The sequence below is a fragment of the Lissotriton helveticus genome, chromosome 2_1 (assembly GCF_964261635.1).
Source record: "Lissotriton helveticus chromosome 2_1, aLisHel1.1, whole genome shotgun sequence".
NCBI lineage: Eukaryota > Metazoa > Chordata > Amphibia > Caudata > Salamandridae > Lissotriton > Lissotriton helveticus.
Genome location: NC_136059.1, coordinates 1,740,327,617 through 1,740,354,133, shown reverse-complemented (window position 1 = coordinate 1,740,354,133; position 26,517 = coordinate 1,740,327,617). Strand labels below are relative to the sequence as shown.

At 40.0% G+C, this 26,517-nt stretch overlaps 1 protein-coding gene across 1 annotated transcript in view; it reads left to right on the top strand.

The window, feature by feature from the left end:
* MUSK (muscle associated receptor tyrosine kinase) overlaps positions 1–26,517 on the top strand; it is a 707,615-nt gene that overhangs the window by 286,115 nt on the left and 394,983 nt on the right. The window contains exons 4-5 of the mRNA XM_078676695.1: positions 7,193–7,320; positions 10,496–10,637. Of these exons, the coding sequence (XP_078532821.1) occupies positions 7,193–7,320; positions 10,496–10,637 (270 nt within the window). The remainder of the gene's footprint in view (positions 1–7,192; positions 7,321–10,495; positions 10,638–26,517) is intronic.

The window sequence follows — 26,517 nt, the reverse complement described above, 5'->3', positions numbered from 1 at the left end:
ACATTTTGGCAGAAAAAAATATTGGAAATATCCAGGATTGTTTTGTATTTTCCATGGACTATATTATTTATAATTACCTTACTATGTGTATTTTGTATGGCAAATGTGCGTGTATGACTATTCAAATGTCTATAGTCTAAGACAATACAACATGAAAGATCAGGTTTTAAGACAGGAAAAAGGAGATTATTAATTTGAGAGACACTGGGTTCAATGTCTTCCTTGTACTGCAATTATGAGAGTATTTCACTAACAGGTGCTTTAACATCTCATGTTATTGGATATTTTGGTGCACTTGTTGGTTGGACCTTATGGGTATTATATAATAGGGAGAATTGTTATCCCAGCTGACAGGTTTGAAATATTAAGCTGGGGCTAGCGCCAGAGCCCATTCTGCTGCTTATGCTTGTTTGACCTCATCAGGGACGAGAGCAGAAAATGCGGGTAGTAGAACATCTACTCCTTTTGGGGAAGTTTGTACAAAGTCCAGGGGCTAATCGACCTCCGCTAAGAGTATGTCATATGATAATGTTACATTTTCCCAAAATATTTCACGAATAGTGTATTGTATATCACCCTCAATTTGTATGTCAAAACCACATAATCTGTCTGGAGGGGTTACGCGTCAGTCTGGGGTTTTAACTGTTACATATTGATCAGTTGTTTTCGCTGCCAGAAACTTCTTGAGATTCCGGTTCACTATAGTGACCTCTGCCATGTTGTCGAGGAGAGTCACTGCCCACCTCCTGTTCAGGAGAAGATTTCTCATTGTTCGTGGCATAATTTGAGGTTAAAGCTGCAACATTATTTTTTTTTTAATTGGGGCTTATATTAAGGAGGGTTTTCCACCTTCTTTATCTTCATGTCAGACGAGCATCGTGAATCTTATTTTAGTTTAACTTACTCTTCCTGTCTGAGTTCAGAACACCCTACTCTTCTTGTTGTGTTTCTCAGATGAGTCCTGAAAGGAATGAGAAGGATGAGTATCAGAAAGCGGATACCTATCAGGTGCTTTCTATTATGTGTGATCACGCAAATTGTAGAGTCTGCCAGAAGGCTCCGGTGGCAGAAAACCACCTCTAGAACTAGCCTTTTCTCTAGGTTTGGGTTCGTCCCATAGTTTTTTAATAAAGTCTGGGTTTTGCTGGGCAGTGTCCTTGTCCAAACTAGGTTTGCCAAGCCGTGGTTTGCTGGGTCTGCTCTCCAGATTATTGCGACTTAAAGAAGTAAATACTTCAACAATAATTATTGGAATGTGACCAGAAAATATTTACTTTACCTTTTTTTCTTCTTTTTTTTTGCATGCACACTGGCACTTTTTTTTTTACAGCAGGGGGTTCCCTGTTCCTTGTGTCGGGAATCTATGCTCTTCGTCCTCAGCACCATTTAAAAGCCAAATCCCAGTTGGTTAGGCCAGCTGCCTGCCTGGCACTTCTCCTTTTACTGGCAGCGAGATGGTTTCTGCGCTCCAGTCTTGTGAGTGTAGGGAGCCAGGCCATAAAAAGGAGATGATTTCAGTCAGCCTAGTCTTTGTGCCACTTGGGCCAGTTCTGGTCCACATCTTGGCTCTGCCTGTGGAAAATGTGTAATTTGAGTGCATTCTAAGCTGACTTTTTTTCCACTGTGGTATAATAAATACCCTGCCAAGTCTGAATTTGGTTAACTGGGCAGCTCCATACCCCATCAGGGGACCCTCTGAGGTGCACAAAATTCTGCAGTTGACCAGCAGAGACTATTTTGAACATCCATGGCCACAATTAGTCGTTTGTCACTGGGTTTTTGTTTTTTTGCACCTTGTGTCATGCTTTTGCATCCAGTAGGTTTTTCTTGGACCTCCTGGCCACTACAATTTTGTTGGTTTTTTGAAGGAGCTTATTTTAAAAAGCTATACTCCTTTGACGAAGTTTGAAGGACCTGCTGTCTTGCGACCTAGCTTTTAGTAGTCTCCTGGCCAGGGGACCTCAAGCAGCAGTATCCTGCAGCTCTTGACACATACCACACCACCTACCTTCACTTCCAATGTACCATGGCTTACTGTCCACTTACTGGGCAGCGGTATGTCTTGCAAGAAAATGGCATACTTGTTCCCTTGGCACCTCCAGCCGGAACTCGTCCATAGATCCGAAAGAACACTCTTATTTCGGAACACCTTTTCTATTGCTTCTGGGCAGCATAACTCACCCTACAACCCCCACTACAGGGGGAAGGGGGCTGAGCAAGCCACACGGATCAGGGGTTGAGACAGGTACCAGTGTAATGCTGTTTGCTCCACTGGAAGTAAGAGGCACAACACTGGAGCCAACTAAATACAAAGAGCATATTTTATAGATAAGCAGTACAGCAACGCTAATACAAAGGCACATGATCACTTTGGGAGCTGATGAATGTGCGAAACCCTGAGCTCTGCCAAATGTTCACTGAAGCACTGACTTGTCAAATTCTCTGGTTGACATAGAGGAATGTTGTCAGGGGTGCATTCAGGATGGGACTCTGCCACCACAGAAGGTTACAGTAGATATGCAGGCCAATGCCTCCATATGTGCTGGAAGACGTTTTGTCCTCCCAAGATGGGTTTCCTGGAGTTGTTGTGCAATAGGTCACATGCACTCTTCTCCTATCCAATATTTTGACCCTGAAATTGATGAAGTGCTCTTCAAACTGTCCTTTGTCTTATCTTTATCAATGCAGTCCTTGTGATCCAGGCTCCACCCTGGGTAGCAAGGCAATACAGTGAAATGATAAAGTGATGCATGCACCTGTCCAACAAGTGAGAGAGAGCCACATATTACTGAGCACAGCCATATTCTCACTTATAAAAACACAATATATTTCTTATTCCAATACATAGCATTTGTAAATCCTGTCCTTTGGGAAACAGCCTTTACCAAGGTATTTTATTTTTAAATCACACAACTGTTTGTTATTAAAAAAAAAAAGCAGGCAAAGGTGAGGGTAAAGGGCAATTTTAGGGTTTAGGGGTGGGTAGAGGTAAAGAGAGATACGTTCATTCTTGGGTTTGGTGCATAGAGGTAAGGGCAATTTTAAGGTTAGGGGCTGGAAAAAGAAAAGGAGAGTAAGGGTAATTTTAGGATTAAGGGTTGGCAAAGGCAGGTAAGTGATTTTGGGAGTTTCAGGATGGGTAGAGGTTAAGGGAGGAAAGGTTAATTTTAGGGTTTAGGTGGTGGGTCCACAGTATGCACCATGGTATAGACCGGCACAATATATAAATAAGTATTGTAAGACTTATAACTTTAACACAACTTAAACTATTTACACCTGCTACCATACATTAATATTTACACATCATAATCTGTACTCCTGACATATCTATATCCATTCACCCACTCCACTCTGTGCCACTCCACTTTTTGCCACTCCACTCTACGCCACCCCACTCTGCCACTCCACTCTGCCACTCCACTGTACACAACTCCACTCTACAAAACTACCCCATAAGCTAATCCTCTCTGTGCCACTTCACTCTATGCCACTCCATTATACTCCACTGTAGGTCACTCCACTATATGCTACTCCACTCTATGCTATTACAATCTATGCCACCCCAATCTACTGTATGCTATTACACTCTATACCACTACTCTACCCTATTTCACTAAATGCCACTCCATAATATGCCACTCCACTGTGCCCTACTCCACTCTACCCCACTACACTCTACCCTCCTCCACTCTACCCTGCTCCACTCTGCCCTACTACACTCTACCTCCTCCACTCTACAGCACTCCACTCTAAGGTATTTCACTCTACACCACTCCACTTTGCAACACTTTTCTATATAGCACCCTGCTAATACAACTAACACGGGATGATTTTATACAGACCCAAAATCATCAATGGTCAATCCCGGAACAAACGTTCGATTTCGGAATAAATACTAAACATAATCGAATTGGAAAAAAACTATTGATGGATATCGAAGCACTGGGATTAAGAGTATTAAATGGCAGGTTCTCAACCGATACACCCGCAGGTTGGTCATTCCATAGACAAAAATCAAAGTCAAGAATAGACTTTACAATGACATCTATAAACGTTTTTGACAAAATTGTTTCCTATCGGTTAAAGAAAGTTGAAGATAGTGACCATAGCCAACAAATAGTTGAAATGAAACTGGCATTCTCGAAACATCAAAACTATCTGACTATAAATGGTCGGACCAGTACTATCAACCACAGGAAACTAATATGGAAGACTGATAACAAAGATGATATGAAAAATAAGGCACAAGAACTAATTAAAGATTGCTTTAGAGAACACAATTGGCAGTCTGCAATTAAACAGTGGGAACAATTCACGCAGAAGGTAGTTCAACCAAATGAAGTTACCTCTTGTAGTAGGAAAATGCTTCAGAATAAAAAGGAAAAAAAAGATGCCAATATTAATCTCCCATACGTAATTAAAAAAGTCAGGCGGATTCGTAATAGATTGAGGAAGCAGCTAACCAGGCTCCCGAATAATAAAGAAATTCAAAGGGAACTTAAAAGCACCAACAATAACTAGAGGAAATTACTGTGGAACGAAAAAAATAATATCCAGCAAGACCTATGGACAAAAATCTTTCGTGCTTGTAATCAGGTAAACTCGAGGGAATTTTGGAAAATTATTAACGTTTTGAGTAGACCCAATAAAACCGCGGTGGTTTCCCCATTAACTGAAGATGACTGTTTTGAATTCCTCAAAAAGACCTTAGACCCCGAATTGGAACTTAACACTTGGGAGGACAAGAAGACAATGATGATAGGAAAAGAATGGGAAACTGATCTGGAAAATGTTTTTACAGAAGCTGAGGTAATAAATTTAATAAAGAAACAAAAAGATGGAGCACCAGGACCTAACGGAATCCTGTTCGCTCTCTACAAAGAGGATCCAGATTTATGGGCAGCCTACCTGACAAAGGTCTTTAATGAAGTTGTCCGAACAGGGCAAATACCGAAATCTTGGAGAGGATCACTAATATCACCTATCTACAAAAAAGGTAATTGGCAACTACCCGAGAACTATCGGTTGATTACCCTCCAAGACACTGACGCAAAATTGTTTGCGGGTCTATTACTATCAAGCTTATCAGATTGGGTCAAAGAAAAGCAAATATTACCCCCGAACCAAACGGGGTTCATCAAGGGTTTAGGAACTTCCACAAATAGACTAATACTATCAGTTCTAATGGATAAAACGCTTTTAGCTAAACAGTCGCTTTACTTTTGTTTTGTTGATTTTAAATCTGCGTTTGATCTCGTAAATAGGAACCTTCTATGGAAAAAACTTGAGGACCAAGGAATTCCCATTTCATTATTGGAGTAATATCAATTTGGGAAAATACAATTACCCAGGAAAGCTTCAAAAGAACAATTAATAAGCTGACTAATCGTCTGTCGCTGATAAATGATAAGGAGTTACTGGTAAAAAGAAGGCATGCATGGCCAATTATAAATGGATTTAAAAAAAACAAGTCCAAGAATATCTTGTAACATCGTGGTCACAGCAAAGTAAGCGAATTTTCATAAGGGCACGTTTTGGATTTTGGCCAGGTTTATGTAATCTTCCGACATGGAAGACTAGTAAGGACAATACTATATGTAGGCTATGTAAACGTGGCCAAGAGGAAATTTTGCATCTGCTATGTCTTTGTCCTGCATTGGAAATGGAAAGGAAAGTTTTCCTTAAGAGATTATTTAATGCTCGTGGAGTGAGGACATGCAGACAAGCGTTAATGGCATGCCTAAACCCGAATGATGTATTAATGAATTCTGCATTTGTAAAACTTTTATCTGTGATTGGTAAGAAACTCGAGGAAACCATTTAATTTTATAAATTGTACGAGATTAGAATAATTATCTACAGGGTGTTTTAAACTTTTTATTGTCTGTTGACATTTTAAAATAGCACTTTTTTGTAAGATTTTAATTAATCAAACAAATAAACTTGACTCTGACTCTGACTCTGACTCTATATAGCACCCAACTGTATAATATTCTACTCTTTGCCACTCCACTATACTCCACTCATGCTATTCCACTGCATGCCACTACACTGTACGTCACTCCACTATACTCCACTCTACACTATTCCACTCTACTACACTCCACTCTGCACCATTCCAGTGTATGCTGTTGTGCTCTTCGCCATGCCACTCTACGTCACTCCACGACAACCCACTTTATCCCACTCCACACCACTCCAATTTATGCCACTACACTCTATGCCAATTCATTGTACCTCACTCCACTCTGCCACTCTGCACCACTTCACGCAACTCTACTGTTCACCACTCCACGCCACTCCACTGTACACACTCCACTATTAGCAGTTGCACTGTATACCACTCAACTCTGTGCTGTTCGACTTTACACCCTCCAATCTACCTCACTCCACTGTATACCACTCCATGCTTCTTTACCCTATTTCATTGTTTGCCACTCCACTCGATGCCACTCCCCTATACACCACTCCACTATATGCTATTCCACACTACCCCACTCCACTCTATGCCACTCCACTTTACACCACTCCAGTCTACACTAATCTGCTGTACTCTGTCACTCACCGCCACTCCATGCCAATCCACTATATGCTATTCCACTCTACACCACTCCACACCATCCTATTCCACTGTACGTATCTCCACTCTATGCCACTACAGTGTACGCTATTCCACTGCATGCCACTCCACTCCACTGTACGCTAGCGCTACGCTATTCTAATGTATGCCACTACACTCTACCCAATGCCGCTTCAAGCCAATCCACCATACTCCATTCAACAACACTGTACTCCACTCAACAACAGTCTACGCCCCTCCACTCTACCACACTATACTCCTCCCTTTAGCACTCCACAATAAAACAATTTACTCCTATCAATACCAGTCTAAAGCACTTTACTTTCCTGTATGCCACTGCACAACATTCTACTCCACTCTACAATACTATATGCAACTCCCTCATGCTATCTCCAGACCTCTCTCAGGGGTGGAAGTGTTATGGAGCTCGCATTTAGTGAGTTTGGCAGCCTCCTGCCTACAACCTAAAAGGTTTTTTTCTATCCCATAAGAACATTCTAGTTCTCACTACCAATCAAACAAAGTGAATTGTTAATTTAGTTCATAAGCAGTTGACCCAATATATTTCACATCACTAAATATTACTAAATTGCTTTTTTAAATGTGTTGCAGAGCCTAAAATCGATCGGTCTCCCACCAATTTGAAAATAATTGAGGGGGTCAAAGCCGTTCTCCAGTGTAGGACACTGGGAAATCCAAAGCCGTCAGTCTCATGGATCAAAGGGGAGACAGTTGTAAAGGTGAGCATTGGTTAATATCTGCAGTTATTACATGGAATGCATGTTTGTGTAAAGCCAATGACTTTGAGTATGTGACGACAACAGAGTGGCGATCTTGTGCTTCTCCTTGTGCACTGTATTCTTTTCAGCCCGCCTGATTTATTTATGCAATAATAAAATGATTATCTCTGAAGAAAATATGCTTGAACATTTAATATTTATTCTTTCTGGCAATAATTTGCTAATTTAAGATATCAATGTGTGACATATTCACTGGTGCAGGAAATGCCCTGCATCCGGAGCCACTGGAGGGTATAAGCCTCTGCGCGACTCCATGTCAGTAGGTCACAGAGCCATTGCTGAAGATCAAGCGGAACAGGCACTTCCAGGCCATGGCCACCTGACGTTTGAACAAAACAAAAGCAAGATCAATGAACCTACGCAAGTGCTCGTCCCCCTTCCTAGTGCAGTGTTTGGACAGGTTTCCGGCGGGCCGTAATTTAATAACAAAACGCTCATTTGAAGGCCCTCTCACGGTATCCATGGGGTTCAACTAGAATTATTTTTTAATTTTCTCTTACACAGAAGGCTGTAAGCACGCTGAACCGTAAGTAGATGGTCTGGCACTTAGCTGAGTCAGGGACGGCTGCGCCTTAGCGTGCGCAGACCTCTCAACTCACCTCACTTGGTCCTGACGAAAACCTAACAACTACTGAAACAGGTTGAAACATGTTGACAGTTTTTTCACTATAATACTGATACTTTCTTGTCAAAACACGCCAGTAGAAGTATCCCACTTTGTTTTAATTGTGTCACATGACTCTAAAATAAAAGGCTATAGGGAGTACATGTAAAAAACTTTTTGATCCACTTTTCACAACTCACAAAGTAACCAGCTCCACTTCAGTTGCAGGCGTTGAAGCACACCTGAGTGACACTTGATCACTCGGGTGGACCCCGATGATGAAGCATGTCACCAACCTGGTTGGTGAGTGAGGGGTTTGCTAAAAAAGAAAGAATCCTTTCTTTAAATGCATTTCTTTCCCTCCACTTTTGATCACTAGGACACTGTGTCCTGGGGATACTCTTCTTTTTGTTTTGTAACAAGTTACCTCCAGGGGACTAGGAGTAGAACCCAATAGAATACCCTTACTTTCCCATTGTTTATTGTATACCCTAGGCAAGCAAGAGGCTTCATTGCCAGTGCAAAGATGAGTGGGGACTGAGGGTAGCCCTGGCGGGTACTCCTTTAAATGATAAATCTGTTTGATATCATCTGGCCAGTCTTCACCCATGCAGATGAGTCTGTGTATAGAGTGCATACCCAATGTAGAAACCCAGGGTCAAACCCCATGGCAGAGAGGGTCTGTAGAAAGCTAGCTCTGTATATGCGATCCATATCCATACTAATATTATAAAGAGAGAGCCCAAACTTTTGAGGCGGGTAATCTCAGTAACCACAGCACCAATCACAACACCCAATACAGCGTTGGAAAGGGCAGTTGCAGCAGAAGGACATAGGCTATGCAGACGGATAAAAAAATGTATTAAAAAAATTGCAAAAAACTACACAATCCAGAAGGCCGAGGGCCAAAATAACATCAAACAGGAAATGATGTAATAATGTGATTCACTATATTGAGACTGAGAGCCTGGAGCCAAATTGATCGTGAACATGGGATATGCTATCCCGAAACGCGTAGATTTGTGCATGCCTGCTTGAGAAACTCCATGCTGTGAGGATTAAATAAAAAAGCACATAAGTGAAGACAAACGCAGGTTCGTCCTTTTTTTCTCCCAGCTGGGGGAATTGGTTGTGAATCGGCGTGGTTCTGCCGCGGGGATTTACGAACCGGCGAGAGAGCGCTGCAACTTCTGGCGAAAAGGAACCGAGGGGTATCAATATATATATATATTCACTGAAAAAACCATAGGTTTCAAGCCTTATATAGTTAGGAATTAGCATTTAAAAAACCTTGCAAATTCACTGAAAAACCATAGGTTTCAGGCCTTATATAGTTAGGAATTAGCATTTAAAAAACCTTGCAAATTCACTGAAAAAACCATAGGTTTCAGGCCTTATATAGTTAGGAATTAGCATTTAAAAAACCTTTGAAATTCACTGAAAAAACCATAGGTTTCAGGAGTTATATAGTTAGGAATTAGCTTTTAAAAAACCTTTGAAATTCACTCAAAAAACTATAAGTTTTAGGGGTGTTATAGTTAGCTGGACATTTTCCTCATACAAAACCATTGAAATTGCTCCTATATAGTTAGTTGTACTAACTATATTTCGCGCACCCGCAATCCACTGCTGATGATGTCACATATTAGATCATTCATGACATGGTCAGTGACATCACTGATGACATCTCAAATGACATCACTGATGACATAGCAGAAGCCCTGGTTGTTGTCCATGTCGGGGATATGGGTGGTATCAACCATGTGAGGGGTTGCATGGTGTAGTCTCAATAGTGGGTGGAACAACGCTGTGTGAGGAAACCTTCAAACACAGGAGTGTGTACTGAATTATGGAAGCACAGAAAACATGCGTAAGAACATTTAACACCTGAGCCACCGTACATAAACTATAAACAAAAGGAGGGACAAGGAGCTGATTATCAGGTCCAGCACCCATGATCCTTAAATGTAATGGTTAAACATAGAAGTATGCTCTTTCTCCAAAGAGAGGGAAATGAGTGAGGAAAAGTTGTCGGTTGGGACAGGGAGCGAGGCTGATCAACTGTATTAGGGCATTTGCCACAAAATATGCAACATTTGCAGATTTAACAAATAATTTTGATTCTAGCCAAACTAGATTAAAATAATACTTTCAGACAATGTGCCACACAATTTGCATTTTTTGCTGGATAAATTAAAAAAAAAACCTAGCTGCATAATCTGGTCCTCCATGCTGCATAATCTTATTAGTGGTGACAGTAGTAAAGCTCTGCACAGTGGTTTTGGGACTGTCATTAACAGTTCACTATGAAATGTGGGGTTTTACCTATTTTTGCGTTAAAGACACAAATGCTCAGTGAACAAACAAAGTGTGTCTACCATGTTCTTTGAAACGTGCATGGTTTTTGCAGTCATAGGAGTCTTTTGTTTTTTTTCTATTGATTTCTCAAGACACTAATGAAATGTGTGTATCAGAGGGGGAAAAAGTAAAATGATTATTTTCCTTTGGTAGGAAAATGCCCGCATTGCTATCTTGGAATCAGGAAGTTTAAGGATTCATAAGGTTCAAAGAGAAGATGAAGGGCAGTATCGATGTGTGGCCAAGAACAGCCTTGGGACTGCGTATTCCAAACCTGCTATGCTGGAAGTGGATGGTAGGTGTTTCAGATACTACATATCTTTTCCATTTGGACATTCAAAATGAGATCGTTTTTATGCTTTTAAATGCCACTAAAAGGTGAGGGAATTGTTTTTGTTTCTTCAGAGTACCGTTATGATCCTAGAATATACCAGATACTCAAGGTAGTGGTCTAGTTAATCTACAAACGAAGGGCCTCATTCACAAACCTCTCTTAAAATGTTCCCAACAATTTCACTAGATATCTATCAGGAAATTAACAAAAAAAAACAAATAAACATTCTAGATTTCTCAGAGAGAACCCTAATCTTAAACTCACTATCTAAGAGTTAGTTGTTTGATGTCAGGAACCTGGATGGAAGCACTTCCGACATGAGCCCAGCTCTCTCTTCAGTGTTGTAAATGATGAGGTCGTAGGGATAAACACAGTGGGCAGAATGCGGAATGAGAAGACAGAACACAGTAGCTTGCATGACTGTTCAGATCTCAGCAGGCCATTTTAAACTGCATGGGAACCCTGTCACCTATAGAGCATTGTACTGGCATTACATAAGTACTCAGACTGGAAACACACCAAATATAGGCAGGTCATAATTCCAGTTGATTTGACGCTTACTGGCACCCCCTTCAGTGTGGCTGTGAGGATCACTGAGGAAGACCAGGAGACATCGCATGCAACCACAGTGAGATAACTGCTTCAGCCTGGCCATGAAGTGCCAAATGAAAGCCTTGTCAAGGATGTCTTTCAGAAAAGCTCTAATGTCTTTGGATTCCTTAACAGTAAGGTTATAAATTCTGCAGTGAAGGATTGTAGACCCTGGATTTAGATCAGTGGTACCATTGTAGTCTCAATGTTGAGTAAGAGTGTCAGTCCCCTTCAAGCTACAGACATCCAGGAAGATTCAATATGTCTCTGGTAATCCTACGGGTGACACCTTTCCTTGTAGATAGGGACCCAAGGTTGATTTCACGATTGGTCCTCTTAATTATCTGATATGGGTTATTGAGCAACGTGGCTCCTAGAAGGGTGGCAAACCCTGGAGCATAAATAAAATCACTCTGCAACTGTACCAGCGGTCCAGGCTGAGCTACCATAATCAATGTTTCTGTTTCCTAAAGTTCATCTCCTGTGGTTAGGTTAGCTTCTTTAACCCCCAAAATAAGTTTTGACTGTTTCTTAAGTGAATATGTATATTACATTGGTTTTGGAAACCCTCCCCCATTAACACGCTAGGAGCCTTATAATCCACCAATGCTAGAGAGATACCAGAACATGCATCGGGAGGAAACAGACACAGCACAAATCAACAAGCCCTCAAAGGGTCAAGGAAGGAAGGACAGGACACTGAAAAACTAGAGATGGGAAAACACAGACAGGAAGTATTCTCTTCAGCAGGTAGGACACTAGATCGCTAACCTACCGCTCTATCTGCCATTTTCCCATAATCCATAGACTTCGATTTCTGTCAGTAACCCTTTGTCTGTGTGGAAATATGTCTGAAGCTGCATGACACACGTTCCCTACACCTCAAATGCCTTACAATTGATTAAATATATGTGCCTTTTTCCATCTGGATTCTTCTCCCTCGTTATGTTCAAGGTCTCCTAATTTAGATTGAAAACATTGGATTGAATTGTCGACTACTCTCAAATTCTCATTGGATTTGGATATTGAATTAGAAATATCTTTGTGACGTCTTTTATACGCATAAGACAAATTTAACAAGGGTAAAACATCTTCTCAATACTTGATTTCTGTACAGTCCCAGCTATTTGTTTTACAGTACTCTTTCTTCATCTCGCCTTTCATGATCTCCCTGTTCCATTCTTACCCAAAAAGCCCGGTCTGGGCCACATACCAGAAGCCTGGAGTAACTTGTAATTATAAAAAGTTGAGCCTTTCATGTATTCACTTCTATAAGGTTTCAGTTACTGAAATGCATCACGTTATACTGCTATGGTCGTAACTTAAAAGATCGGGCAGGATTCATAAATCTACTTCCACAAAAGTAATAGATTTCAGGCATCAGATGTTGGAACGTGTTTAAGTTTGTGGTTAAAAGGTTGTTGTTGTTTTTTATCCGTGTGGGCATATAACACATGATACACACTTACTTTTTCTTCCTGAATTCTTAACAAACTTATCACAAATACCCCACATGCTAATATCAGGTCAAAGCCATGTTCGAAAATACTTGTCAAAGCCAAAGTGCTTGATTTATTCTGCTATTCTGGGTTCGGTGACCCTCATGGTGATTCGGGTAAAGGTGTTTGTGAAAGTTGCAGTCTGCAAAAAGTTTCTATAAACGTCAGAACACTTCCTGATACACAATTATAAATGTGTAACTGCGAATAACTGGGGTGTAATTTATAACGGAGAGCCGAGTACCATCCCATCATAGACAAAGAAGTAGAAGCTCGAGATGTCTATGATGCCACTTAGATCACCAAGACGAAAAACATCCGCTTTATTCACAGTTACTCATGTAATAGTTTGCATATTGCTGTATTGACCCCACCACCCTTGGGCTGAGCAGCGCAGGAGTAGATGAATCATAGGGACGTCATGCATAATATGGCCTCACTCACTCATCCATATTACGCCTTGATACATGAATATAAAAATTTACACTTGAGGGCCAAATCACAATGTGCATTTTGTACTATAAAAATACTACTAAATTAGTACTACTCACATATTAGCCAACCTATACTTGCATACTTCGGCCTCTACTATTTTTTTCCATACCAAGATCTCCCTCACAGTGCTGGAAATCTCCACACACATATGTATACAATTTAGTGATAAATGTTGGAGGTTGATTGGCTGGAAAATGAGGAACAATTACTACTAAATGGTAGGGGTGTAAGGAGATTTAAGGAGGGGTTTAGAGAGGTACATGCCAGTACAAAACACACACCGAGATGTGAGCAATACCATTGCTATTCACAAACTACACGTATATATTTGTTGCAGCTTTAAAGATATAAAAACAGGTGTAAATGTTCTACAGCCCTGAGTAACTCAAGCACCACACATGGCCACGCATGGGTATTGTAACACACTTCCATAGAAAACTATGGAGGCAGGGAAATAAGATGAAACCCTATAGGAACTAATGTGAAATTAATGACATATGTTGCCTTTCAAATTATATATTTTTAATGTTGAGAAATTATATATAATTCTGAATTAATCATTTTCAAGTAAATAATAAATGTAAATACATTAATCCGTTAAATATGCAATAAAGAAATTCAAAGTATTTAAATTAACACAAAATTTAACACAATTTGCTGCATATTAAATATGCAGGAACATGTTAGAATGGGCAATGTTTTTTATTATATTTTTTAAATTATTATTTATGGATTCAATTGAAAGATTTACGTTAACTATTATATCTTAATAATACACATTTAAATTGAGTTAATGTACCATCGTTTATTTTTTAATTTCTAGATTGCAAATATATAAAATAAATTTGCATATATATTTGCCATTAAAATATTTGTAAACATTTTTTAAAGAATAAATTATTTAAAAATTGTCCCTTGTACTTCATCCTAGAGAGATTATGCACAACGGTGGTGGCGATTTCCTCCAACATGTGCAAAATTACAAGTAGTAACCTCACAAATCTTTTTGAAGAAGACTACGCCCCATCATTTTAATTAGTGGAGGCTTGTAAGTCCACACCTGGGGTAAAAATACACTCAGGAATGGTGAACAAAAAAGTGTATGATTACAACTAGCTGAAGTAGTACCTATTTGACAGTAAATATACACATGTATAGTTCTTTGTTGAAAGACCTGTAAGTTATCTACATTTTTCTAGTTGCAAATTAGATTGAGTATCAATGATTTTTAGGATGCATTCTTGTTGGTTGTAAACTTTGAAATAATATGTATGCAGTTGAAATTAGCTTAATATAGGATTTCGAAGTCTGTTTATTAACATGTTTTAGTTAGGCCACAATATTGTTAAATCTGCCATAGTAGTTAAATGGATGCCGTTTTTAGGTCTCGCTAGATTCAGCACATGCGCTAGTCTAGCGAGACATTTAGTAAGCGGGTTTTTTAAGTGGTACCTTACCGGCCACCAGCTTGTACGCGCACAAGCGCGCGTAACGTGCACATCACTTTTTCCCATTGCGCGCGCGTGCACCACTCGTGTCACCACTCTGTTTTTTTTTTATTTCATTTTTGCACGCTCGCACGCACACAACTCTTGGTCGCGGCCAATGCCCCACCACCGAGGAGAAGTACGGAGTGGGTGAGTGAGTGGGGCACGCCATGGCCAGCGCCTAACAGGGGGTAGTCAGGGCTATCTGGCACTGCCAGTGCCATTTTTTCAAGTGTAACCTCTGTGCAACGGTTACAGCACCGCGAACCACAGGCTTATTATCTGGAAGCCGGAAGTAGCTCACTGCACTTACACACAACCTTTAAACTGAGTGCAACCCTGACTAATGTGTGATCTTTGTCTCCCGCCAAGAACCTAGAGGTGACGGATGGCTCTGTGGACTCTATGAAAAGCATTCTATTTCTTCGTTGTCATTGTTCTTATTAAACAGTCTGAAAAGCGCTAAGCAGGCCTCTCAGGCTTCGGAGTGCTGTCCGTCACTAATGCACTAGGAGTAGATTTCATCTACAGCAGGGTTTGATTTACAAGGGAGCTTTGATGCGTGTAATTGTGGTGTTCGAGCAGGGCACTGGTACAGTATAGCCTCACGAGCACAGCGAGAGAGGTACAATGTATGTAGGGATTGTATACAGCAGACTACTAGTGAACATAGTACCTTAGGTAGCATAGCACATACATCAGATACAAGTACAGATCAAGCTGATTAAGAAAGAGGTTGGATTATGTGTACAGTTTTTGTGCTGTAGTCTATGTTTTGTGGAATTGTTGCACGTGGTTATTGTTGGCCCTTGCAGTGCTTTCACCTGCCTGGGGGGCTTCAAACAGCAGTGTGATTCTCACCACAGGCTGGTGCCGGCCCTCCTGTGACGTGCTATCCTGCTGAGCTCTGCTCATATTCTCGGTAGGGGGCTGTATCTCATTCACTGAGCTCTGGGCATCTGATGTCTTCAAACACAGGTTGGGTTGAGTCGACTCTGCCCATTTTTGATGCATCTTCTGGGTGGGTGCATCACCCACTGTTGCACCAGGGGGTGGAGATTTGTGTCGTGTTCCTTGGTGCTATGTGCTGTTTGCTACCATGGATGTCCATTCACTTAAATGCCAGGGGTTTCAGAGATGATGTCACACACCCTTTCACCCCCCAATAGCTTCACAAAGTTTATCCTTGTTCTGTCCTTAACACACCCGGAGCCTCCTGTTTTCCTGTTTGTGTCTAAGGGGCCATCGGCAGGACAAATTGTGGGAGCTCCACAAAGTAAACAGGGCTTTCAAAGTCCTGTTAATTTTCTATTGCTGCACTGTTACCTCTGACCCTTAAAACCAAGGGTCGCTCAGCAGTGCCACCGGTACTGGATGGCACGAAAAGGGCCATGCCTGCTGACAGCAGCTAACCTTGTATCATGCCACGGTTGGGTGGCCACCTAGTGTCATATTTTGGCTGTGCTGCATGTACACTTTTTGGAGCTCTGTTCAATGTGTCCTGTTAGATGTCAGTGCAGCGAGCCTCGGTGGGAGTACTTCTCGGAACTGGAACAGGAAATATTATTTTAATTAAATAACTCAGACCAAAAAATGTAATTAAATCTATTAAAGGAATGGAACCAAATCGAATTCTATTTACCTACAAGACTAGACAAGCATTGGCATAGCCAATAGGTCTTGAATTGGGACCTTATAAGTGTTTAGCCATGCAACAGTTGGTGTTGTTGCACCAAGGATATTGTGCTGTATAACTAAATCCTTATAGGGTCCAAAATGCGAGACCTATTGGCTATGCCATGCTTGTTCTTTCTGTCTTCACTCCTGCATTAACCCCTTCACATCAGGTCTCTGTGTACTTCATTTCTCCTCCCAGGCTTCGCAGAACAAGAAACATAATGTTATAATGCCTTATTCTTTCAAAAATATGTATAATTTTTGAATGAATATTCTAGTTTTCCAAGTGTTGCAAGTAACCCAAGGTCTTTTGCTCTGTAATTCTGCTTCTGAGTTATCACTCTTGTACTGGTGTATAGCCCATTGTTTAAAATTTTTGCATTTTAACTGAACTTCCTGTGTTAATGAGGATGCTCAAAGCTCACTAAGAAATGGGATAGTGCTAGGGTCGAAAAAGTGACGCTGCAGCCACTGATTTGTTCAATATTGGTTAATTTTGGCCATGCTGAATCTGTGCCTTTAGTTCATTTGTTATGCAAGAAATGTGTATAAGAACCAGGGCTGGATTGTGAACCCAAAGCAGCCCTGGCAGTTTTCTCGGACCAGGCCATGGGGAAGCACGGCCTGGTGCCAGGAGACTGGAAGCACTTGCTTGCTGCTTTTCTTACTGGGGCTGATCCTGCAGCACTGCTGCTAAACCACCCTCAGTAACAAAACAGGCCCCCACTGCTCCAAAACCGGCCCCCACCCTTCCAACCTCCCGGGGAAATGCCAGAGGCCGGGTACGGCCAGTCCGGCCCTGATAAGAACCCCTTTTCCACTAGAAATTTGGTCGATTTTTCTTGTGAAACATACAGACCATTTTGAGCTTCTTTGATGCTAAAAGGGATGCTGTCTGACTCTTTATTGATTTTGCTGTTCATTTGAGACTTAAATTGATTCATTGGCTTCTGTATAGCTCTGAAATTTTGGGCCTTTATGGCATTTATTTCGTACCACTTGATTTTAGTGTTATTTTAACAAAACCCTAACTTTTTCCTTGATCTAGAACTCGGTTATTGAGATTTTTTTATGAATTATGTAATTGTGCTAAACTGATGTTGGTAGGGTGTTCTGTTATGCTAGAGCAGAGGTCTTCAATCTGTGGGGCACGACCCCCAGGGGGGTCGTGGGGTATTGGGAAGGTGTTCGCAATCTTCATTTGCTTAAAGAAAACGTTCCAGTCGGTTAATTCCGGTATTTAAAATGTCTTCCCTGGAGTGTTATCAGGGACTCTCCTGTGCTGGGAAATCAAAGCCAGGCAGACAGCTAAACATGCCTTTCTTCCAGTGTGTTGCTGGCCTGAAAGAAATGCAAATATGCACAATGAGTTAATCTGCAAATTCAAAGGATTTTCAGATTAACTTGCTGTACGCATTTGCATTTCTTTCAGGCCAGCAGCACACCGGCAGAAAGGTGTGTTTAACTGTCTTCCTGGCTGTGATTTCTCAGGAAAGGAGAGTGCTGTTGCAGTTAATTGATCGAATCACTTGAAGTTTTTTGAGTGGTAGTGCCCAGAGTTAAGCGAGCTGTGACGTGCATGTTTTTAATTGTCATCATATTTACATAGCGCTTACTATGCCTGAGAATTTGTTGACAGAACAGTTATGTAAAAAAAAATGCATTACATAGGGTCTGGATATTACTAAAATCTATGGGCCTCATTTACAATGAAATGGTGTAGGGCAGGAATGGACTGTATTTATAAGATACAGTGCATTCCTATCCTTTCTGCTGGTGCTCAATTTGGTGCCTAGAGCCAATGCAGGCACCCTTGCACAATGGCGCAAGGGTGTCTGCATTGCTGGCAGGATTGTTTTTGTACAAGAAGTCACACCTTCCTGTTAAAAAACAACCCATGGAGGCTTTTTCCACTTTCTATGTGTGCTACATATAGAAAAAGGAAACAATTGAGGAGAACTAAAGATATTTCTCCTAGTTACGCTTCCTCTTGGTCAGCGTACAGTTTTGATGCATACTCAGGTTTACAGATCCTTGTAAATCTGAGAATGTGTAAAATCCCATGGGAAACCCCACCTCAACGCCCATGGAACGCCCCCCCCCTGATGCAGTGTAAGGCAATGCATCGACTTGCGCTGCGTTGCCTTGCACCATATCTAAGAGGCAATGAAAAGCCATGCAAAGTGACTTTGTGAGGCTTCGTAGATATGGGTCTGCACTCTGCGCAAGCAGAGCATCATAAAAACGACGCACCGGCAGCGCAAGGGCTTATAAATAAGCCCCTATATTTTGGAAGCAGCCCATATATTTTGGAAGCACCATTTTATCGTAAAACAGTTTGTGCATTTTGTAGCAGTCTATCTTATACTGTGTGTAATGCAAGTTAAAAAAAACATACAAATTCACAGTGCTTTCTGTCACAGGCTGTGACCTCATAGCACTAAAAATACACAAGTCACGGTTCTCCACTGCACCAACCACGATTGCATTCTGTGGCTATCTGGTTGCAGTGTATTAACTAATAGAGGTTTCATAATGTATCATAGTCCGTTTCACACTGAGTAACAACTTTTTTTAATGTATTTATTATTCGTTGAAACTGCCAGTTATTTTATATGTAGCTACCTGACGGTGAAAGACCTAAAAAACATACGTATCTTTTTAATTTTGATGAATGATGTTCAGCTACCCCCAGTTACATGTAGCTGTAAATGCCAAGCAGTCAGTATCCCATGAAATATAGTATGCTTTTCTTCTAATGCCGTGCAATAAAGTTGCAGCTCAGGTATTACAGGTATTATACCAAGGGCCACTGGAATCTTGTGATTGTGCGGCCACAGCGCTTTTAGCAAAATTGAAGATTTGCCACATTTGCCACATAATCCATAATCTGCTGCATATTCTGCTGACTTAAAAAAATAAATTTACTCAAAAGGTTCAAATGTTTCTAAAAAGCAGCAACAGGTGTTGCCATTTGTAAAGCTGTACTGGTCACCTTTTTGTTGCTTATTGCTATATATGGGTGTTAAACTGGTACTAATGAGGTGCAACCACAGATTGACAGTTTCTCTGGAGAACATTTATGATTGTCAATGATAAGGAGTACCAGGTTCTAGATATTGCTGTCGGGAGAGGGTCCTTCTGACTAAACATTTTTTGATGGAGGTGTCTCAGCATCAAAATGTTTTGAAGACCTCTGCACTAGATCAACCAGGAAGTGGATGACAATAGGCAAATGGTGTTGTTTTCAAATTTTAGGGTGTCACAATTATTAGGGTTCAGTCCTGATTATTGGGGCACAGGGTTCTGTTCCCACAGACTCAATTTGTGTACTTGTGGCCCGATGCACAAAGATTTTGCTTTGACCTTAGCTGTCTGTGTGGGTCTGCAGGGAACTGCTGTGAAATAGGTGACACTGGCTGGTAATTCAAGAGCACAACCTGCATACCCATGACTCCCTTAGCTCTGTAGAGTCAGAGGAGAGGGAGATGGTGGATCACTGGCATAGGACCACAGGCTGTGGGTGTCACAGCTGTGAATACCCATTTTTCAAAACCTGTGTTTCCATTAATGACCTTTAATCAAAGTTGTACATAGCAATGTGCAATTTAGTCGAATAATGGTTTTCAGGTGTTTCTGCAACAGAAATAAAATTGACAATTAAGGTTAAGTTTTAACAAAACAATGCATCTGTAAAAAAATAAAAAGGTATCCCTGCAGAGATCATAATGTACAGCCTTTAAAAAAAACAGGTTCATTTGTGACGCAAAAGGAATCGTGTAGTTTTACATTAGGTATGGGTTTACAAATAACACCATGGAAGATGCTGGTGGAATAGGGACTTTAAATAAATATTTAGTTTACGGAATCAATTTTATTTCTCATCTGGGGGAAAGGCCCTACTCATTACTGGTCCCTAGGGTCCGAAGACTTTGGATGTAATAAGAGAATTAATCAGAAGCTTCAAATCAACAATTCTAACTTTCTATACTTTAGATTTCAAATAATATTTCTTGGGAGTTAATGATGAGATTTGACGTGAGTTTTCAAAGTTTTATTAAATCTTTTAGTAAGTATATCTTCATTCTCAAAATAGGTAATCAATTCATTAGTAATACAATAGAGAATAATATAATTAAGCGTGTTCTATCCAAGTAAATTTCTATTCTAAGTCTAGGAAATTAGAGGAAAGGTATCTTTAGAACCCATTAAGAGTTTCAATTAAGAGGTGAAAGCTTAAAGATTTAAGTAATCGGTAATCAATTAGCACTTCCCAAAAAGAGAAGTTCACATGATTTCAGAAGAGTGTCAGAGCAGCATCGATTCAGACAAGAGAAATTAATAGGTGTCTCTGAGTGAATCAAAGAAAATCTCAGCAAAGAGCTTGGCAGGGAGTCTAGAAAGGGTCAGAAGAATCTCCACACACTACTCTAGGAACATGCTCTAATATAACGTTTTGATATCTATCGCTTAGGTGAAATGTTGCATCCTTCAGTCTTCTCAGCAGATTAACATGTGGTGTCATCATGGGAACAAGATAGCTTCCGTCAGCCAAGCAGTTTCAGGAAAAAAAGGGTGCTAAAATGAAACATTTCATAAGCATTGTACAAGTCAAGGTTTGGTTCCCGCTGTTCATTTCTACTACAATACAAAACAGTTTGTGGTTAGGTCTCTACATCACAAGATGAAATCATGCAATTCTCACACATTCTAACTTGCACATTTTACTCATGAAGAAGCATTTTATGGAAATTAAACTACACAATTTAGTACATTATTGTATTGTATGAAAATATCTTTATTGGAAGCTCAAACTCTAATGCTTTCCATTAGTTCATGTTCAGTTCGGCATTTTTGTATCATTGAAAGTCCTGCATCTTTCGTTACTGACATTCCAAACCTCAGGTCAGAGAAAAGGAAAAATTCATTCAGAAGTCTTTCTAACCCAATTTATTTAGCTATGATAGCATAGTGCGCTCACTTGCCTTTTACATGTGACTTTTTGTTTTGTGACACACATTATTTCTACATGTTAATTCCATTAATTTTTATTTATTAGACGCTTTAGCAACCTCCCACGTTTGATGGTTTTCAACCATCACAAAACATCCACAGATCGACTTACAATTCGCTTTCGTCTTCTGTTCACTTTTCCCTGTCCTTTAATTTGTGGTATTCTCTATTATTGTGGTCACTTAATTCTAAATGTTTCTCTATGCGTTTGTTTCTTTCTCTATTCTTTTTCTTCTGTAATATGATTTTGATAGCCCTATACACTCCTAGTGAAGTTTAGAAACAGCCAACTATTATTAATACAGGTACTAATGTAGCTTTGAGGATTCCTCATCCCGTTGTTGCAATCCAACTGCCTATTTAAAAAAAAACCTTTGCGAAGTGTTGTACTGTACTAGCGGTTTCTAATGATTCCAGGGCACATTTGATGTCTGAAATGTTCTTCATGTATTCTTTGATTTTCTTACTCTCGTCAAATATGTATGTGCAACAATGTTCTGACTTAAAATTTTACTGACTCCACCTTTTTCTGCAAGCACAATGTCTGAAGCATATCTATTTTATACAACCATTGATCTAACTGCCACTAATTCTGCTTTTGTAACCAGCAAAGCATCAGATGTACGTGTTGCAAGCATGTCCACTACTGTTGACAGTTTTGTAATCTTCTCATCATTCAGTTTCACGCCCACAGCTGGAATAACAGCACCAAAAATGTCTCTCACCAATTGTGTTCCTTCATGTATACTTCTAGGATGTCTGTGCACAGCTGTCATTGTTAAAGCTTTTAAACTATGCATGTGATACATCTTAGGAAACAAAAAAGCCTAAATAGCAAATACACTCCCAATCAGCTGGTAACTTGAAATATGCATTCTGTCCACAAATGAAATAAACTCCTGGTATTGCTGGAGCTTAACCCTGTAAAATCTGCTATGTTTCTCCTTATGAGCCAAATGTATGTTACCAGTAATATTTCCCTACATGTCTTTCTATTTTGAAATCTTCTCTTAAAAACATGCACTTTCCCCTTCTGTCTTTTGTTCAGTCCTAACCTTGGATAAATCATTTTCTTTCTATAGCCCTTTTCTTCCATGCATCCTTTAAAACATCTTCATTTCGGTTTATTACTGCATGCAATGTGTTCCCTTCTTTTTTTCTAACATCATGATAAATGTCTTCTCTGATGGTCTCATTAAGCAAGTTAAATTATTTTCATAAGCCTTTACAGTGTAAATAGGAGTGTAATGTCTAAAATAATGGAAAGCAGTGTCTATATCTTTTGCTTGTGCATATAACTTCCTGTTTTTCTGTAAAGGTACTTTCGAAAGGCTCATGTCATAGTTAGTGATAATATTCAAAGTGCTGTTGCCTATAAACTAAACCAAGCAATATGCTGCGTGAAATTGCATATGACAAAGGAATGTGATGTTATGTCACCTCCTCCTCAGCCGAGGAAGGCATGTGCACACACAGAACAGTCCTTAGCAGGTGTATACTTTTGAACTAATCTAGGAGAAAAATTATTTGAATAATCATCGTTCAAGTAATCTATAAATGAGGCTTACAATTCACTTTCACTCGATGTGGATGTGAATGCCGTATTAGTAAATAAAAATGCAAAAGTCTCTTTCTCTGATGTAAATTCTATAGCTAATAATAGTGGTGTAGGTACTTATGCACTGCTAAGAATGTAATCCTCATAATAATATAGCTTCTAGCTCTGGTTAAAATGAAAATATTTATCTGAAATCAAATCTCTTAAAACAGTGTAGCCGCAAGTTAGCATCTTTGTTTTATTGCACAAAGTTCTCATTTTCTATTTTTTCTTTGGAATTCGGTTAGTTTCTTGACGCTTTCATTTACATCAACCTTAGTATATTCTTCCTTAACCCTACTCTGTATTCTTCTCAAATCTTTTCCCTACTCTTCTAATGCTACCTCGGGCCAAGGTATTCTTCTTAATTCTTCATAGTACCTTATCAGTATTTATTTCAGACTATTTGTACAGTTCATTCATTGAGCTTGTCAACAATCGATTTTTCTTTTTCAAAGACTTTTCTTTCCCACACAAAAAAGTCAACCATTTCAAGGGAGTTCAGGCAGTTCTCTGCTCCAGTCAAGCAAATATGATATTGGGAAATTTAGCACTTGGCTCACATAGTAGGTCCATTCAGGTGCAGAATGTATTCAACTAGGTACTCTTTAATTGTTTCGATCTCCTTGGCACCTGATCATTTTCTGTGTCACTTATACCACTTGACTCTGTTTTTTTCAGTGATTGCAGGTGGTATTGATCCAGTTTACACACTTGAATTCAGCTTCTTTTGATCGTAGATTCTTGCCCATTCAGCATTGAAAGTTCTTTTTGGTCTTGATATAGTGCTAGTTCCTTCTCCTAGTGCTTCTTGTTGCTCTGGAAGTATCTCAACTGTCATATTCTGGAGTATTTACTCCTCCTATCTGCAGTTCTTCACCGCTTTTTCTTGCTGCTATGCTACTTGCGGCACATGTACAATCTGCTCAACTTGTGGTGGTGCAGTCAACAGTGCTGCCGGTTTTAGCTCACAGAACACTATTTCTTCATATGGATTTCTTGTTCTCTGGGTATGTGAAGCAAATACCCAGTTTTGGCACTGCAACACATTTAACAGTAGCGTTTGTGACTGAAATTAAAATACCCTGGAAGGGGCCTTTCCACCTTGGCTCCAGACAGGACTGCTCACATGCTTCCTAATGAGTGCCCAGTCCCCTGGGTACAAGTCGTGGCCCTGCTCATGAGAAAAATTCACAGTGACAGCTTCAACCTGTTGAGAAACAGAATGCACCACATCAGCCAATCCTTCACAGTAATTGAGTCCCATGTCATCTGTAATATTCATAAGCTCCTTTGCAGGTACAGCAGGCAGTCTCTTCGCTCATCCCATCAAAATCTTATGAGGAGATAAACTTGTCTTCCTGTCAGGTGTACTTCAAAGGCACACCAACAGCAAAGACAAAGCATCAGGCCATTTAAGTGAAAGAGATGCACAGATGTTTGCCAATCAAGAATTTATGATTCCATTCACCTGCTCTATTTTCCCAGACGCTTCTGGTGATAGCTACAATGCAATTTCTGTTTCACTTGTAATGTTCCAAACAATATCTTGAGGATCTCATTATTAAAAGGAGTTTCGCGATCTAACTCCAGAAAAACAGACGTTCCGTACCATGGCACTAATTCTTTCAACAGCAGTTTAGCTACAGTAAGACTGCATATTCTCTGTTTGAGTAGGCTTCCATCCATTGGTTGAAAATGCACACTATAAACAGAACATATCTAAGACCGTTACAAACAGACATCACAATAACATCCATTTGCATTCTGTTGAAAGGACCACCTGATCTCCCTATGTGACTCTCTAGTCCCGAAAAAACTGTCTTAAATACATGTACAATACCACTGGTTTCAGACATGTTTAAGATACGACCTAACATTTCTTCGAAATATATTGGACAGTTTGTAGATAAAAGGGCATGTATCTCTGCAGAGGACCTTGCAACTTGTAGTTCATACGTCTCTTTGGACGAGGTCAATGGCACCGTTTTTTGTAAAAGAATGGCTTTCATTCTGCTTAAAGTATCAATTTGAATAGAAGAGATGTTCAGTGAAGGCCATACCGGCGACTCCCCGTCTGTCTTAGCTTTAGGAAACAATACTTGCATACCACAAGTGACCCTGACTGACACAGTTACGAGATAGGCTATTCCTGGCATCATTCCACAACAGCTGTGATCATTCAACATCATATAGCTCCCGTTAAAAAGCTGCCTAAAAATTGGATCTATCACTGCTGCTGGAAAACCTTGCAGGTGGCAGGATAAGTTGTTCGAAGAACCTTCACAGGCTCCATGTAAATTAATACCCTGGCATAAAAGTGTACCGCTTAGTGCGCTTTTACATTGTGTACCACTAAGAAATACCTCTTTTCCCCACTCCAACATTTGTGTGTGTATGGTAATTCCAGGTTGATTTTATGTATTCCTTACCCAACCTTTCATACACGGAAACTGGTATATGTTTCAAACAGTATTAAAAATTGAAAATTGTGACAGGCAGAGTGATTATCCGGTGTATTATCCATTCTGTTGCAGGTTTTTCCGAAACAGTTAATGGTAATCTTTCCAGTTTTTCAATGCGCAGCACCATATAATCTGCTCCTCTATGTGCCAAAGTGATTTTTTTATCTGTAAGGTTAAATATAGAAAACAATGACGTGGTGTTGCTTAGACACCATGGCACATATACAGAACGAAGATTTTGTAATGTCCAGCATAAAAGCATTTTAGAACTTAATTATGACTGTCCATGCTGTAGCATGAGCAAGTCCTGTTCCATTATGTCAATGGCAGAGGATATTATGCTGTCCAAAGAATAAATTCTGTATGACAGGGTTGTTAACCCATTGTCAAGTACAGAGAGTGCTTTCTCTAAATTAATACGATCAATTTCTCGTATTCTTTCTGCAGTCTCTGCCTGTGTTGCTTTTCAAGCTTCATTATAAATGGCATATATACCTGCGTGTATGAAACGTTTATGACGTTGTTTTGCAGGACCTAGTAAGAAGTCCCTTAAATCAACACAATCTTTAAGTGAAGATAAGTGCTGTTTAACCTCTGTAAGTGTAGATTTTTGTAGCCACTCAAGGCACAGTTTTCCTACACTGTATGTTGTTACTATCCCTGGATGTTGTCTCTGGACATATCTCGGATCTGGCCTAGTTAATGTAAACCCTTGTGTCTTGTTCAGGAATCTATCTTGACAGTTATTCATGTCTGTGGGCCAGGTTAACAATTTCTTCCAATCAGGATCAGTTCTGTTTTTAAGTAAAATTGTTTTTACATCGAGCCCTTCCTCTGAAGTGTTTTTACTATCAGGGGTAGGTGTAGGTATGGACGGTTTGTTAAAATCTTTTATCTTGGCCAGGCCAAGACAGGATGTCTGTTGCACAGTGTCATTCAAAAACATTATTTGTTCAGGGATGATGCAGGCTCTAAATAAAACTGAAAGTTTGCAGAGCAATTTTCAAGGAAACAAAG